Source organism: Athene cunicularia, assembly GCF_003259725.1.
Source record: "Athene cunicularia isolate RWA chromosome 19 unlocalized genomic scaffold, athCun1 chr19_part1, whole genome shotgun sequence".
NCBI lineage: Eukaryota > Metazoa > Chordata > Aves > Strigiformes > Strigidae > Athene > Athene cunicularia.
Window position 1 is genome coordinate 9,184,825 of NW_020799124.1, and position 15,398 is coordinate 9,200,222.

The window sequence follows — 15,398 nt, forward strand, 5'->3', positions numbered from 1 at the left end:
TTAAGTGAAAACCATGTATTCACCTTTCAGCTGAAGCCTTGGGGTTAGACCACATGGTCCCCGTCCCGTACCGGAAGATTGCCTGCGATCCCGAGGCAGTGGAAATCATCGGCATCCCGGACAAAATACCCTTCAAAAGACCTTGCACCTACGGCGTCCCCAAACTCAAGCGGATACTGGAGGAGAGGCACAACATCCATTTTGTCATCAAAAGGTGGGTGGGGAGGAAGGCAAGGGAGAGTGTGTGGCCTCGAGGGGGCCTGGGGATTTAAGCTTTGTTCCCTCCATGCTCACAGCATTTGTTTTGACACCCAAAACTCATTTTACCCTTTTTTATTATAGAAAATTGCTAAACAGCTTTTTTCCCCCTCAAACCTCTATTTTGCATTGTTCTCTCCCTTTTTGCGAGGATGTTGCAGAGCTGGCCATACCACGGTCACCCCCGAGCCCCACCGCCCTGTTGTAAGTCCATGCAGACAGTGCCAGTGCCACCCTAAGCCTTTCAGGTGGTAATGGGACCCTCCGATTGTGGCACGACTCTCTCCAGTGGCATTTGGTGGATGGGAGTGGTGCCTCCGGGTGGGACGAGGAACATCCATATTCACCACGCACAGGGATTCCCCTCCACCTTGTTTTTCAGCGATCGCTTAAGGAAATCCTATATATATGATGATGAGGATATATCACCTTTGGGCAGGGTGTTGTGTCATGGTGTCTGCGTTTGCACTGGAGTAGGAGGAGTGGACGCTTTACCAGTTATCTCTGTGCTGTGCAACCCCTCTTTGCTTCTCTGTCAGGAAAATCTGCTTTATAATATATTTATTTATTCAGTCCCTGCCTAAGCAGCACTTGTCTTGTTCTCCTGCTAGAGGTGTGAAACTACGACGCAGAAAAACCCTGGCTAAGGCTCCCAAGGGGGCTAAAATCATCGACATCAACAGGACTCAAGCATCCTAAAAGGAATTAGCTTTCCAGATGTCAGCTGGTGGAGGAGCGACATTGTCCCACATTGCTCAGGCTGTGCTGGGCTGGATTAGGCCCTGAGATGTGGCCCTGAACATGCTTTGCTCCCATGAGTAAAGTTATGGGTGGCACCAAAATATGACAATCAGGAGACAGGTGACATCTGGTCAGTGGTCTATGTCATGAATAGAAGGTCCAGCAACACCTACTTCAGTCCCACTGTCTCTTTTGGAAAAGCCAGCCTAGAGCAGCCTCATTTAATAAGTTAATTAAATTAAGAGAATGACTTGTAAGCAGATTTAAAGGTGCTTTAGTTAAAAAGCATATGCTGTTAGATTTCTTGGTTGCACAATAGGCTAAAAGGCGCTTTTTTGCTTAAAAATTCATTCCTTCTTTTTAGAGAATGAATAAAATGACAATTTTGACATGGTTTAATGCTGTTCATTAATAAAACCTAAATTTCAGTCATTAGAAGCACCTATTTCTAATCCTTTTTTTTTTTCCTTTCTTCCTAGGATGTTTGACGAGAGAATTTTCACAGGTATGTTCTCCATGTCCTTTAATTTATTGCCCACAAAATTGAAAGATTATCCAGAGAAGCAGAGTTGAAATAATGTCACCTGTAAGCAGCAGAAGTGCAGGACACGTGCAATTATGCCCAGTGAGGAGAAGCCTTGTCTGTGCCCTACGCCCAGGCGTGCCGAGGTTGCCTTCGCCTGGGATCGGGGCAAGCATCGTGCACCCCTTCAGTGGTGTTTTGAAGGTTTAAGCAAAAAATCTCCCATGCGAGAGGCTGGGCTGGCTCCCTGCGCCGGGCTGAGCTGCAGCTTACAGGCACCGCAACAGCATGTTTCTGTACTTTCAGGAGGAAAAAAAATCACTGATGGGTTCCTCACTGGTAAATTATTCTCCTTTTTTTTTTTTGACTGGGAAGTGCTAGCATCATCCAGCCACTGACTGTTTTTAAAGCAACAAAAATCCAGTTTTTTCAGTGACAAAACCCTGGGGAGGATTTTTTTGCTCCATGTTTTTACTCCATTTGCCTTGAGATGGATAAGCCAGACTAAGTGCTTCTTAGCAAATAAAAAGAGACAAGTACTGTCCAACCCAACCTTCACTCCAGCAGCTGCCCCCATTCCACTGCCCTGATATCCACCTGAAATATGGCACTGCATCCGTATTTATCACCACCCAGCCCCGCTCCCAGATCGTCTGGGCTTGGCTCACAAGTAAAGACGTGTTTTGGGGTGGTTGTTGTTGTTTTTCCCCAAGGTGCCAACCCCCCACGCTGGCTTTCCAGACACCACCTTCTCTTCAGATATCCACCAGCCAAATTAACTCCCATGGCCCTGCGACAGCTCCAGTCCCAAGGGTTCTCCCTGGGGATGACGATGCCAGAGCCACCCAAAGGGACCTCCAGTAGAGCCTGGAGGGGGTCTCACCTCCGTGGGGAGGTTTTCTTTGTCTCCAGCCCCATTAATTACTTTTTTTCTCAAGAAAAGGATTTTTTTTAAGCTCTAACCCACCCCCAAGGGATAGAGCACTGAATTGTGTCTTGGGATGCTTGGATTTTCCTTGCAAATCCATCCTGGTTGCACAGTATCTGGGGGGAGGTGTTGCATATTGTCTATACACCAGCTCAAGAGCTGCTGATGGAAAGCCCTGTGCTACGAGCCCAGGGGTTACATGGCAAGGAGGTACAAGTGGAAATTAGGAGATGAGGAAGCAAATGATCAGGGCTGGGGTGGATGGCAGTTCCCCCTCCCCTGCCTGGTCCCTGCAGGGCTACCAGAAGCAAAACGCATTAAACCTGGCTTTTTGTGATTCGCGTCAGCACATCTGACTGTGCAAAAAAAAAAAAGCATCTGCTGAGTCAGGAGGTGCCATTTTTGCAAAGACACTATTTTCCGAGTGGAGCTGTATTTTAAATTGCCGACTGCAAAGTATCCCAAAGCTTCCCCATACAGTTTTGCTCACCCTTTAATTAAAATACCCACCACTGCTAGAAAACCTATTTTTGCTACTCCCCTGGGTAGCAGCTTCAGGCAGGCTTCGCTGCTGCAAGAGCAAGATTTGGTCCATAGAAAGCACAAATTAAAAGGAGTCTTTTGGACTGTTGGTAGATAAATAGTATCTTTAAGTCTCTATATTGCTTCTGGTCCCATTGCCAGAGCCCTGCCCTTCCTTGCAGGCTGGAGCAGAAAGGAAAAAGGCTTCATGTTCCCACGGATGGGATGTGTTTTGGAAGGGTGGGGATGTCGTGATGGCACTTTGAGACCAGTGAAGGGCCTTTGGCAGCAGCTATTTAACAAGACACCTACATGATTTCTGCAGCCTCGTGGTGTAATTTCATTCCTTCCTTCCCCCAGCCCTAATCCTTCAGCTCACCTTCCCTGCCTTTCATTTCTTACCATACCTCAGATCACTCTTCATCTCCAAGGTCATTGCTGAGGCTTTCTTTCAGCTCCTTTTGGGTTGCTGAGGAACCAAAGGGAGAAAGGAAGTTTTTCATGGTGACAGGATGCTTTTGTCCCCCTCTGAATTGCTGTGGCAGAGATTTCTCCTGCTGCATGCAGGGCTCAGAGCTGCAGGACAGGGCTCCCTGTGGCACTGCTGCGCTGGGCGTTGCTGAGCTCCTGTCCCCTCCCTTGGGACAGGGCTCTCCCCGTGCTGGGCCTGCTCCTGCAGCACTGGTCCCTGCCTGGGATTCCGACCCAGTCCCTGCCTCGTGGCACCCTGTCCTGGCAGCCAGCCCTTTCCAGAGATGCTCCAGTCCCAGCAGGGCTTCCCAGCACACACTTAGTTATGCAGAGGTTTAAGCAAAAGTTTTGTTATTATTTTAGTGTGTAAACCTGATTAAATCTGTATGCTTGTCTTTGCAAGCAGGTGACACTTGGTAACCTGTCCTCCACCCCCATCCATGTCAGCTCTGAGACGGGAGGGGGAAAAATGGAGGTGGAAAAGCTGCATCATTGGCATCTCTGGTTGCTAATTCTGGGTTTGTTTTTCCTTCCAAACCTGTCTTGCACCCCCGGCACCAGGAAGCAAATTTACCAAAGATCCAACCAAGCTGGAGCCCTCCAGCCCCCCTGGGGAGATCTCCCCCGAGCCACACCGCGGGGCCGTACTGGACCTGGTGGGGACCTCTCAGGCCAACAGCAGGTAAGTGGCACTCCTGTTCCCTGGCCACCACAAAGTGACATCCCTCAGAGCATTATTTTGGGGGTGTTAACATGCCCAGCAGGTTATTGCTGTGCTGCTGTAAGGGCATTGCTTTCCTGCCTCCTTAAAAACCCAACTGCGATGGTACAGCTGGCCGGCGCAGGAGGAGACTGAGCACCCCCATCCTTTTGTTAGCCAAAATAGCAAAGTTTGGAATCATTGATTTTGTACAAAACTGATGAAATTGGGGCTGTGCCTGGGCAGGCTGGGATTATCTGCAGGATCTCCGGTGTTAAAGCATGGCCAAAGGATTCACTGTCAGCTGGCACCGTAACACAACATCCTGCTAATTAAGCATTACTAGTTTATAAAGCTCACTGGGAGGCTAATAGCGGATTAACAGATGTTTTAATAAAGGTGGGGTTATAGAGTTCAGCAGGGCAAGAGGCTTTTTGTGAGAGTACCTGTTGCTGGTACAAACATGCCATGAGCTAGACTGCTCTGTAACATGCTGGCAGGGCCTATGGAGTGTATGGCACAGCTTTCTAACCCATGCTGGGAGATGCTGAAGGTGTTTTCCTATGTGTAACCTCAGTTTCCCTCACTTTTGTTTCAGCTGGTCAGAAGCAAGATAGTATTTAACCCCAACATTTATCTTTAAAATCACTTTATATAAGAGAAGCAGGGCAGCAGTTCATAGCAGTATAACTGGTGCTCATGGGCGAGGCTGTGCTGCAGGGAAAGGAGCCCTTTCCCAGCCTTGTCCCGCACAGCCAGCTCAGTCATGGATGGGTTTACAAGCAGCAAAATGAACTTTGCTGGGCTGTCTGTCTGCACACCCGTGCTGGAGGCTGCTGGCTGCAGGGAGGCTCAGGAGCAGGGTGTAGGGGTGAGTGCCCCTCAGCCTCTCCAGCACAGAGTCCTGCTGCCCTGTGCTGACACCTCAGTACGGGTCAGTAGCTTCTGCAGGCTGGGGTGGGGAGATGGGGTAACCTGCCCCTGTCTCCTCCATGGCCTGCGTTGGGTTCCCCTCCCTCCTTGGCTCTTCGCTGACATGACCCTGTGAGAGGTTGGAGTCTTCCTCTGGCTTTCCCCAGTGCTGTTTCAGGTTTGGCCTCTTGGCTATGACTGCCCTGAGCAGGTGAACCGGCCAGGCCAGCAGTGTTAGAGTGAATCAGCCTGGTGGTGCACCAAGCACTGAAATCTTGCAGCTTTGGAGGGCAGAGACCTCTTGAGCTGCCCAGTCTGTGGAGCTGGCATTCGTCACCCATCCCTCTGTGCACCTCCAGTTTCAAAGGAGGGTTTGGGGGTGTTTTTACTCCACAGGGTTGGGGTGGCTCTTGCATAACCTTGCTGTCCCACTGCTGTTGGACACCACTGTGCTCCCTCCCAGGCTTTGTTTTGCTAAATAGAACAAGCCAAATTCTTCTTGTCCTCTCATCTGCCAGGGACAGGGTGCCAGAAGCACCCATGGGTGTCACTGGTGCCCCATGCTACACCATGGTGACATTTCCTGCACTTTGCAGAGGCTGGCCCTGCTTCCTTGTACCATTGGCTGCCAATGCATTGTGAGCTGTGCCACGCTGGAGCTCTGATGCAAGGCAGAGGCAGCCCCGGGCATGGAAGGGGGTTAAGATGAGCGGGTGGTGGGGTTGGCCTGCCTGGACCAGGTCTCTGCGGGTGATGTTGGTTGCTCTGTGCATTGATACTGTACATGGGTTGAAATGGTCGGTGCTCAGCATGCAGGTGTCACCCCCCAAGGACAGCACCCCCAAATGCTGTGCTGGTGAAGCAGAGCCGTGGCAGCATGGCCATGCGCCCGCTCTGCCGGAGGGAGGCTGGCGGCAGCTGCCTTTGGGTGTCCGTGCCGGAGCAGGGCTGGCTGAGTCGCTCTGGAACCTTTCAGCAGCAGCAAACTCAGTGCACCGGGTGAGTCAGCCCTTTCCAACCATTCAAAATGGGTTGAAGGAATTGCACCCAAGTGCCTGTTTCTCTTCCTGATGATGAAGGGACTCCGGATGAGAGCCTCGGCCGGAGACATCTGCGATGGGAACTCAGCTGGGCTGGGTCCCAGCCTGAGGTGCTTCACTGGTGTTATGGGGAATTAAACTCAAACCTCCAGGATCCTCAGCTAGGGCTTAGCCACAAAACCATTCTTTGGGCATTTTTTGCTCTCTGCACCTTGCTGAACTGCTCTGTGTCTGGAGGCATTTAGTCTCAGGGGGCAGCAGAGCATCCGCTGCCCGCTGGATGCCAACTGAAACAGTGATACTTCAAATACCACTGGCCTCTAAGCACACTGCGGGGCTGAAACCTGGCCTGAGGCTTCTCGTTTTCCTGTTGATTTGTTAACATTTGCAATTAGCACATTTTTCATTTTTTCAACAGAAGATCCCGCTGTGCAGTTAAATTGGTGTGACTGGAAACAAGAAGGTGGAAGGATGGGATATTAGGGATGCTGAGCTGGTTTCTGCAAAGCAGTAGGTAGATAACCAGCCACCACGTGTCTGTGGGAGTGTGCCGGTGGGCTGGGAGCTGAGGTTTGCCACTGCAGAACTCCGAGGGCAGCCAGGGGCTCGTGGTCCCCATACAGCCCTCACTGATGCTGCACTGTCTCCTTCTCACCTGCCGCGCTCCAGTTGTGGGCCAGGTAGGGGTTGCACAGAGCAGTAAAACCACTTTAGAAGATCCTATGGGGGAAAACCAGGGTTTTTTTGGGGTGGTTTGTACCCAGCCAGATTCGGATCACCCTCCCCATGGTGGTGCTGTGATGTAGAATGTGCTGGGCTGGGCTGGCCACCGTCCACTGGTGTAGATCTGGCACAACCTGAAGATCATGCTGGGTTCCCTTTCAGATTGATCCTAGCTCTGTGTGTGTATGCCTTGTTCCTGGTCTACACTGTGTGTGCAGATTGAATCGGGCCACGGACCCTGAGGTTTGTGTTCACCTCTGGTTACAAAGGGAATCGTGAATTGCAGCGGTGGTGCACAGCTCGCTTTGCCTGTCGCAGGGGTGAACTGAAATCTCCCCAAATCTCCCAATGCACTGATAACACCCATCTGCAGGAAAATATAGGTAGATATTCAAATCCCACTTTGTTCTTCCTGCAAATGAGGAACCTCTGTTCCCTAGTAGGAGCAGAGCATTCACATAGCGGTGGTACACCCAGGTCAGAGTCCAGTTCCAGGGAAAGGGCAATGCCAGCTGTCCCAGGGAGAAGGGCCAGACACTGCAAGGGGTAATACGCTCCCTGGGGAAACCCTCCTCCCAAATTTCCCTAGTAAAAGGTTGACTTTGACCTGAAGTGGGAGAGTTTAAAACCCTTCCCGAGGCTCCTAGGTAATATATGTAGTACTTTCTAGACCAGAGATCCTTTTTACCCATACCGCATTTAGAAAGAACATTTCAAGAGCACTTTCTGGCTTCCTTCGTGTTGTCCATAGTTTGTTCTGCTGACGCTGCTGAGTGGATTTAGGCGAGCACAAAGTGCTTTTGAACACACCCCCCTGAGCCAGCAGGGATGTGGTGCTGGCTCAGAAGGGTTTTACTTCCCCCTGAAGGATCAGAGTCATGGAGGAGTGTGTTTTCCAGTGCCATTCCTTAGGTGCCTTACTGCCAAAGAGCCATAGTTATTCTTGTTTAAGAAAGAGAGAAACAGCAAATGCATTCTGAGAAAGCAACGTCATCTCATTTGGATGCTGAACACCTTGTGTAAATTCCTGAGCATGCGAAGTTAACTGCAGACGCAAGTTTGGGTTAGCGCCCAGTTTTCAAGGGAGAAAAGCTTTGAGCAGAATAAATATTTACCAAATCAATTGACTTTTTTCCTTTCTCCCTATTTGCTTTAGCTCCATGAGTAACCACATTGTAATGATGCTTTATGCACTGCTCTCTGCTGCAAAGGGATGGAGTGAACCAGGTTTCAGGCTTAAAACCCCTCTTGTTTTCAGGAGCTCGCAGCTGCGGTTACATCCATTGGTGCCTAGAGGCAGGGCTGCACTCAGCGGTGGAGCAGGACCAGGGAGGGTCTGGCAGCAAGGCTTATTTTCAGAGAATCCCGCAGACCGTGGCTTTCCCTTGCAGCCATGGATGCCGTGCCACCGCTGGGACAAGTGCCGTGTCCCAGGGACCCCTCCGCAGCCCTTGCCTGGCGTCACAGGGGGCTGCAGTGTTTCTCCCTCCTACCAGGATCCACCCTGCGCACATCGCTGGGTTTTAAGCTCTCTGCGATTGCTCCGTGACCAGCTCTCTTGTCTGCCTTTCCCTTCCAGGTCTGAGAAGTGTAGTGTTTCTGAAAGCTGTGAACCAGGTAAGGAATAATTCATTTTCTCTTGCAAAATAGTGGTATGGGGTGGCGGGGGGGGCACTAGAGAGAGCTGTCTGCAAAGTAACTTGGATGTGTGGCACCAGTTACCTTGTTCTCTAAGGACTTTATCCCCATGCAGAGATGAAGGGTCTTATCCTGTGACCCTCCAGCTGGGTCCCAAAAGTGCAGAAATTGAAATAATGAGACTTAAGCATATGCTTAAATGCAAAGCTAAGGGAAGTCTTCAGTCTCTGAGTTCCCTTCTCCCTGAAAACCACCACGATCGGGTCACTGAGAAGTCAGTGGTGTCGGTGTTCTGAGCACCACAAATGAGAAGGAAATTATTTTCCCCAGATTTAGGGGCTTGGACCCATTGAAACATCACACCAAACCTTGCTGTCCTGCCCACCCAAGCTGCAAGCTGTGACTCAGCCCCTTGCAGTGAATCAGTTCCACCCAAAGTGAGGAAATTTTATCTGGAGATGAGGCAGCTGGGCCAAACACCACATGCAGCATCCTCCTGGGGCAGCATCCTCCCAGGGCAGCCTTTGCGGCCGGTCCAGTGCAGGCTCCCACCCATCAAGGTTCAACCCCCCCTGAATTTTGCTGGGGTTCAGCTGGTCGTGTTTTGGTGTGATGCAGCTGCAGCCAGCCCTGCCAGAGCACGGGTCTGCAGGGGGCATATCCCAGGCATGAGTTTGGGAGCATTAAAAATGCCAGGAGTGCCCACTGGAGACAGTGCCTCCTGTATCCCCACCAACACTTGTTGGCACTTTGTTTTAAGTGACGAAAGCCAGAAAATTAGCATGTTAATGAGGGCTGGTGGCCAGTTTGAGGGCACCAACTGGTGCGAGATGAGCTGTTTGCAGAGGTTTGCCCTTCAGGTACCTTCATGCTATGGGCTTGATGCCACTGGGCCACTTGGCCAAAGCCTCGTTGCTGTGGGATGCTCAGCTGGCACTGAAGTCGTGGCTGGCCGTGGTTGCCCTGCCTTCGTTGGTGGGCAGACACAGCATTGCTGGTTCCTGTTAGTGATTTGTCTGGTTTGCTGCCTTTACCATAGGTACCTCAGGAGAGCTGGGTGGGATCAGGCAGATCAAAATTGAGCCGGACGAGCTGGACATCATCCAGATCACTATGCCAGGTAGGCACTGGGGTATCAGCTGCATGCAGTGGCCTCTGCACAGGCAGGGCTCCTGCATCATGTCTTGGCATTTTGCTTTGAGAAGAGGTGTTTGCAGGGTATCTCCCAGCATGGAAGGTCCCCCCATGCCCATGCACTGGTCTTTCTTCCCTGAAAATCATTTCAAGGGGCATGTCAAGAATGAGCTGGTTTCCTGGGGGCAGTGGAGGGTGTTTTAGGGCTCTTCCCTGTTTCTCTCTCCCCTTTCTTGCTTTTCTACTTTGCCTTTCCCCTGGAGAAAGAAATCCGGGTTTACTGATTTCCTTCATGTGTGGGCTTGGAGGATCCCAGGTGTTGATCATGGGATGCTTTTGATGAGGTCCTTAATTTAGAAAAACAGCCTGGTTATGAAGAGTTCATAAGAACAAATGTAATATTAAGCACATGCTGAAAATGTGTTGGAATTCATGGCACTGATGCATTTCCCCACATTTCTGCCTGGAATGGTCAGTGGCGATGGGTGGTGATGGAGATGAGTCTTTGGGTGCTTGAGAGGCGGCTGGGAGTTTTCCACTTAACTAACCTGGGCAGTGCAGCAATGGTAGGATGATCCTCAGAGTTTAATGAGTGGATAGTTAGCACTTTGCATTTTCAGTGTGCTTTACAAACATTAATTAATAATCTCACCAGAATGAGGGCAGCAACAGGACTCCCAACGTGCCCGAGGGCAAGCGATGCTGGGGACAGCAGTGACACCCGGCCCCGCTGCACCAGTGTGATCTCTGTTTGCACCCAAATTGTAGCAGTCCCCTTAATATGGTGATATTTGGGGAGTCACTCCAGAATTATTGTAGAATGGACTTAACGTACAGATAATGTAGGAGAAGGAGAAGGAACAAGGTATAGTAGTACATCAAACATTTTAATTTTCAACATGGCAGCTAATGGAAGAGAAGAAGGCTAATATGTGGAGAGCTGGTGGTGTGTGTGAGGAGGAGGAGGAGGAGGATGTGTTATCACTTCTCCAGTATCGGGTAGATCACACTTCAAGTCCGGAGCCCACCTTCTCTTACCTTATTCGAAAATCTAGATCAATCAGAGGTAGTAAAGCTGAGGGCAGGAAGGAGGATTAATAGAAAAGAGGTGCTCACCTACAGGGAGAAATTGATAAAATTTGGATTATTTATCCTGTGAGGTGATGATTAAGAAGGGACCTGATTGAAGTATTTGAACTAGCTGAAGGTTTATTTAAAGCTGAATTTGGATAGCTCTTTGAGGGTGTTGGAGAGCCCAGCATCAGGGGAGACAGGTTAAACTGCAGAGGGCATACAGATTACGTAAGGGAAACCCAAGAAGGTGTATTTTGTGGAGAAAGGCCGCATTAGAGGAATGGTTTTCCCACGGTGGAGTAGCTAAGTCAAGCAGCATTAAGTTTTTAAGCCAAAATTGAGCGTCTAGATGGAATTAAACCAAGAAAATTGTTTTGAACTATTTTTGCTCTTCACCTCCCATGGAGGTTAGGAAGAAACTTTTGCTCCTTTTGCTCGGACTGAGAGGTCAGGTGTGTTTCAGAGATGAGCTCCGGGGTGGGGGCCCAGGGAGGAAGAGGGCAGATGCATCCCCGGAGCAGCTCCTATGCAGCGCTGTGGTGTGGGGGGCTCCTGGGAACAGGGGGTCCCTTCGCTCAGCCCTTGCTGGTGAGCCAACACCCTCTGAACCCTCTTTTGGGGACAGTGCTCCCCAGCATCAAAATAAAAGCTACCTGTGGGGCTTTGTCTACAGACCGATCGCCTGGTTCAGATGAGATGCATGACCCAGTGCCCACGCACATGGCCTCGGAGGAGCCAAACTACATCCTAGAAACGGTAGCAGGTACCAGAAATGAAGCATCCAGGAGACTGCGCGATGGCACGGCAGTTCGTGTGTGTGTCAGAAATGAGTAAATACCATTTATGAGCCCAAGTGTTGGAGTCGGGACCCATTTCCAGAGTCATGACCTCAAACAGGCCTGCTGGGAGCCCCGATAGACAAGCTGGTGGCTTTTCTAGGACGGCTGCTCCTTCCCAGCCCCTCTCCAGCCCCACTGTGCTGCAAACCCTGGCTCCTTTGCCTGGCTCACAACTGGGATTTACCTGAGGGACTTGTGCTGGCAGCTTTGTGCCGAGTGCTGGGTCCTGCCTCTCCCGGGACACCCACGCTGCAGGGTGGGCAGACCTCTTGCATGTAGGCAATGGGTTTATTTCGCTTATGCAGCTCCTGGCATGATGCTGCCAGCCCTGAGCTTAGCAAGGGGAGGGGGCAGTTGGGTGACTGCAGGGGAGCCACAGACCTCCTACTCATGCCTGGTCTGGTTTTGCTGCTGCCGACCGTTGCTAACCCTCCTCTTTGTTGTCAGGGACAGAGAAGGGGCCCAGTGAGGAGTCAAGACATGAAGAGAAGCAGATGGAGGGATCAGGTGAGTGTACGGTGATGTCCGAGCATCGCCCATCATTGGAAGTTTTGGAAGGATGGATGAACACAGGTGTATTTTGGGTTGGGTTTCATGGGCTTCCTACGTTATCAGCAAAGCATTCAGCCTCCAAAAAGCTCAGCACCAAAGTGCACTGGTGTTCCTGGGCACTGTCCTCCCATCTCTTGCCCAGATTTACTTTTTTCCCTATTTATTTTCCTCCTTACTGCTAGCACAGCTCTGTGCCAGGTTCATCACTGCTCTTCCTTGCCTGGGGATGAGCTTGGAGGCAGTTGCCAGAGGGCTGGCACCGATCTGGGAGGCATGAAGAGCGCGCGGCCGGCTCTGCCGAAGGGCAGGGGCTGCTCACCCATGCTGTGCATTGCTTGCCCCAGAGGCAGCTGGTTTCTCAGAGCATTTCTCTCTTTTTCTTTTTCTTTTTTTTTCTTTTTTGCAGATGGTATAGGGGATGTTTTAAGTCATTTGAGAAAACAAGTTGAAATTTTGTTCAACACGAGATACGGTAAGATGGTCATTAACACATGTTCATCATGCCGAGTACCAGCCTCTGCCGCGGGGAGCTCCTAATTGCTCAGAAATGTCACCTACCATTTCCAAACCAGCAGCTGAGTAAAGGTGCAATCTAATTTGTTCATTTGCTGTCTGCTGGGCTTACAAATGCATTTGAAGTCTCCCCAGGCCTTGTTATTGCAGCTCTTCCCCTTGGTTTCCTTGATGCTGTTTCACTGGCTGCAGCCTAGGAATTGCCACCGTGGCCTTCAGCCTTCCTCCTGTGAAGAGGGGTTTTTCCACCTGAGGTGGTCATGGCATAGCTTAGAAAGGCTGGTGGGACCCTGGTGCCAGGGGCTGGCACTCGGCATGCTCTGCTCACCCCTTTTTAGAAAGATTATTTAACCCAGAAAAATACAAGTGAGGTCACTCATGCATTTTGAGAGCTGGCAGAAAGTTTTTGCCACTGACAGGACAAGAAGATGTAGCTCTGCCCGGTGGTCCCAAAATCTGGGGGCAGAGCTGAGCTGCAGCCCCTGGGCTGGGAGAGCCCACCATAACCAGGGCAAGGGAGAAGGACCGGCATGCTCTCGGGCAGGGTTGGGTGCTGGGATGCAGCTGGAATGGCCATCGGAGCGATGACCCTCGATGTACCCCATGCTTTAGTAACAGAATGGGCGTCCTTGCCCACGCTCATGGGATTTTGTCCTGCTTTTTTTATCTCTGGCCAAGGAGCGCTGCTTGTCACTCACTGGCTGTTTGGTTGCTTTTTGGTGATATTTAAGTGGAGAAAGGGGAGCCCTCACTGCGCCGGGCTGCACAGGCTGGCAGGGCTCCCCCAGGCATATTCCCTGTCCCCTCACCTAGCAGAGGGACGTCCCTGGAGGTCTGGGTGTGGGGTGTCATTGCCATGTGGAGAGATGCTTACAACCTTTATAGGAAGCCCCTTTTGACTCATGCCACCAAAAGGCAGGCTGTGTTAACGCAGCAAATGCAGCAGCCAGCTCCGGGTGGTGGTCTGGCTCTATCCCTCATCTCACGTCCACCAGAGTCAGGGACATCCCCACCAGACACAGAGTGACAACGCACTCCCCAAAAATCTCTTCAACCCATACCCCCAACATATCGTGTCGTTTCTGCTTTAACCCAACGTGGAGGTCCAGCAAACTAATGAGATTTTGTCCCTACACAGCGAAAGCCATAGGAATATCAGAGCCGGTCAAAGTTCCCTACTCCAAGTTCCTGATGTATCCTGAGGACCTGTTTGTTGTGGGTTTGCCAGAGGGCATCCTACTGCGGCGCCCCAACTGCTTCGGGATTGCCAAGCTGAAGAAGATCCTGCAAGCGAGCAACAACATCCAGTTTGTCATTAAAAGGTAAGGCAGGTGGTGCAGCCATCCCTTACGGTTGATGATCCTGCTCAGAGCTCTGGCTGCTGTGCAGTGTCCTGGGGAACGGACATCAATTGGTCACCTTCGGTAAATTTACTTGATTAGAAGCAACAAAAGGTTGTTGCCTTGGAGCTATCCCTGAGAGGCAGCAGTGTTGTTGTCTCTCCCTCAATGTGTTTTAAAACTCCCTCAGTGTCTTTTGAAACCCAGTTTTGCAAAGGTTTGGCCACATCAGCAGTGAGCACCCAAGGATGGGTGAAGGAGCCAGAGCCTTTAACCTTCAGGGTGCCCAGGCATGGGGCGAGGAGAAGGGCCGGAGCCCCGGAGGGTTTTCCTATGGGAGTGGCACTGGCTGAGGTCCAGATGCACACATCTGTGCCCCAGTGGGATGCTGCAGCATCAGGGAAGGTGCCGTCCTTGCCCTGGGGAACAGGGGGTGTTACAGGAGCTGGGACACTGTGAGATGCCATGAGCAACGTAACACAACAGCATCGCCCCGAAAAAGAGAGTGGATCCAGCAGAGATGGATTTTAAAATGTCTTGGGTATTTTGGGGGGGTTCTCACCCAAACACTGACAGCCTCCCTTGCAGAGGAAGGAGCTGACGTGACCAGTGCACTGGGTGGCTGAAACAGAAAATAAATGTGGGGAGCACTGAGATCTTTTGGTGTCAGACCAGCAGCTCCCAGGCCAGCCTGACCATGCTTTGGGGTTTCTTCTGTCCCCATCCCAGACTCGGTTCTCTCTGACACAGCTTCAGCCCTGCTATTGCCTCGCCGTGTGGTTTTAGCATTAGATACCCGAGTAATGATTTTTGGGGCCTATTATATGTTGAAAGGGGCTGTGCATGGCTTCTCCCATCCCTGAGAAACACGCAGGACCATTTCTCCCAGAAGCCTGTAACCGCTGATTTAAGCTGCTCAGCCATCACCAGCTTAATCTCATGCTGGGGAGTGTCACATTGCCTCACTAAAGAGTCTGTCGGTGTGAAAATTACTGCCAAAGTTTCTCCGCTGCATTGCAGGAGTTTTGAAATTGTGTTAACCAGACACAGTTAGCAGTTAGTGGCTGTAGGAGCATTGTCCGAGGGGATGCTGGAGCAGCAGGCTGTCGCTGGCCGGGGAGCTCACACGCGTGCCCTCTGCTTCTCGCTGTTTTCCAGACCAGAGCTGCTGGCGGAGGGCGTAAAGGAGCCGGCGTCGGACAGCCCGGCAGCCAAAGGTAGGCTGCGAGACGCCCGGCAGCCGGGCCGTTAAGGACTAGGTAGGAGAGGAGTGAGAGCGTTTTCCTACAGTGCGTCTCTTGCCTTCCCTCCCCACCTCGTTTTTTGGCTGGAAACCCCCTCCTGTGTGTCCCCCTTGGTGGCACCACGAATCCTAATTCCTCTTATGTCCCCTGTCTCAGCCGCCGGCGAGAGGGACTCAAGCGAGGCGCTGCTGGAGGATGCTGTGAAGAGACAAGGCTTCCAAGGTGAGGGCAGGGAGGCACCCGGCG

At 51.3% G+C, this 15,398-nt stretch overlaps 1 protein-coding gene across 5 annotated transcripts in view; it reads left to right on the forward strand.

Moving 5' to 3' along the window:
- The window catches only part of GTF2IRD1 (GTF2I repeat domain containing 1), a 44,842-nt gene that overhangs the window by 12,831 nt on the left and 16,613 nt on the right, over positions 1-15,398 (forward strand). For all 5 annotated transcript variants that reach the window (XM_026861442.1, XM_026861444.1, XM_026861443.1 and 2 more), the window contains exons 8-18: positions 31-214; positions 1,479-1,504; positions 4,005-4,125; positions 8,398-8,435; positions 9,496-9,576; positions 11,338-11,427; positions 11,951-12,010; positions 12,462-12,527; positions 13,707-13,890; positions 15,067-15,125; positions 15,309-15,374. In XM_026861442.1, the coding sequence (XP_026717243.1) occupies positions 31-214; positions 1,479-1,504; positions 4,005-4,125; positions 8,398-8,435; positions 9,496-9,576; positions 11,338-11,427; positions 11,951-12,010; positions 12,462-12,527; positions 13,707-13,890; positions 15,067-15,125; positions 15,309-15,374 (975 nt within the window). The remainder of the gene's footprint in view (positions 1-30; positions 215-1,478; positions 1,505-4,004; positions 4,126-8,397; positions 8,436-9,495; positions 9,577-11,337; positions 11,428-11,950; positions 12,011-12,461; positions 12,528-13,706; positions 13,891-15,066; positions 15,126-15,308; positions 15,375-15,398) is intronic.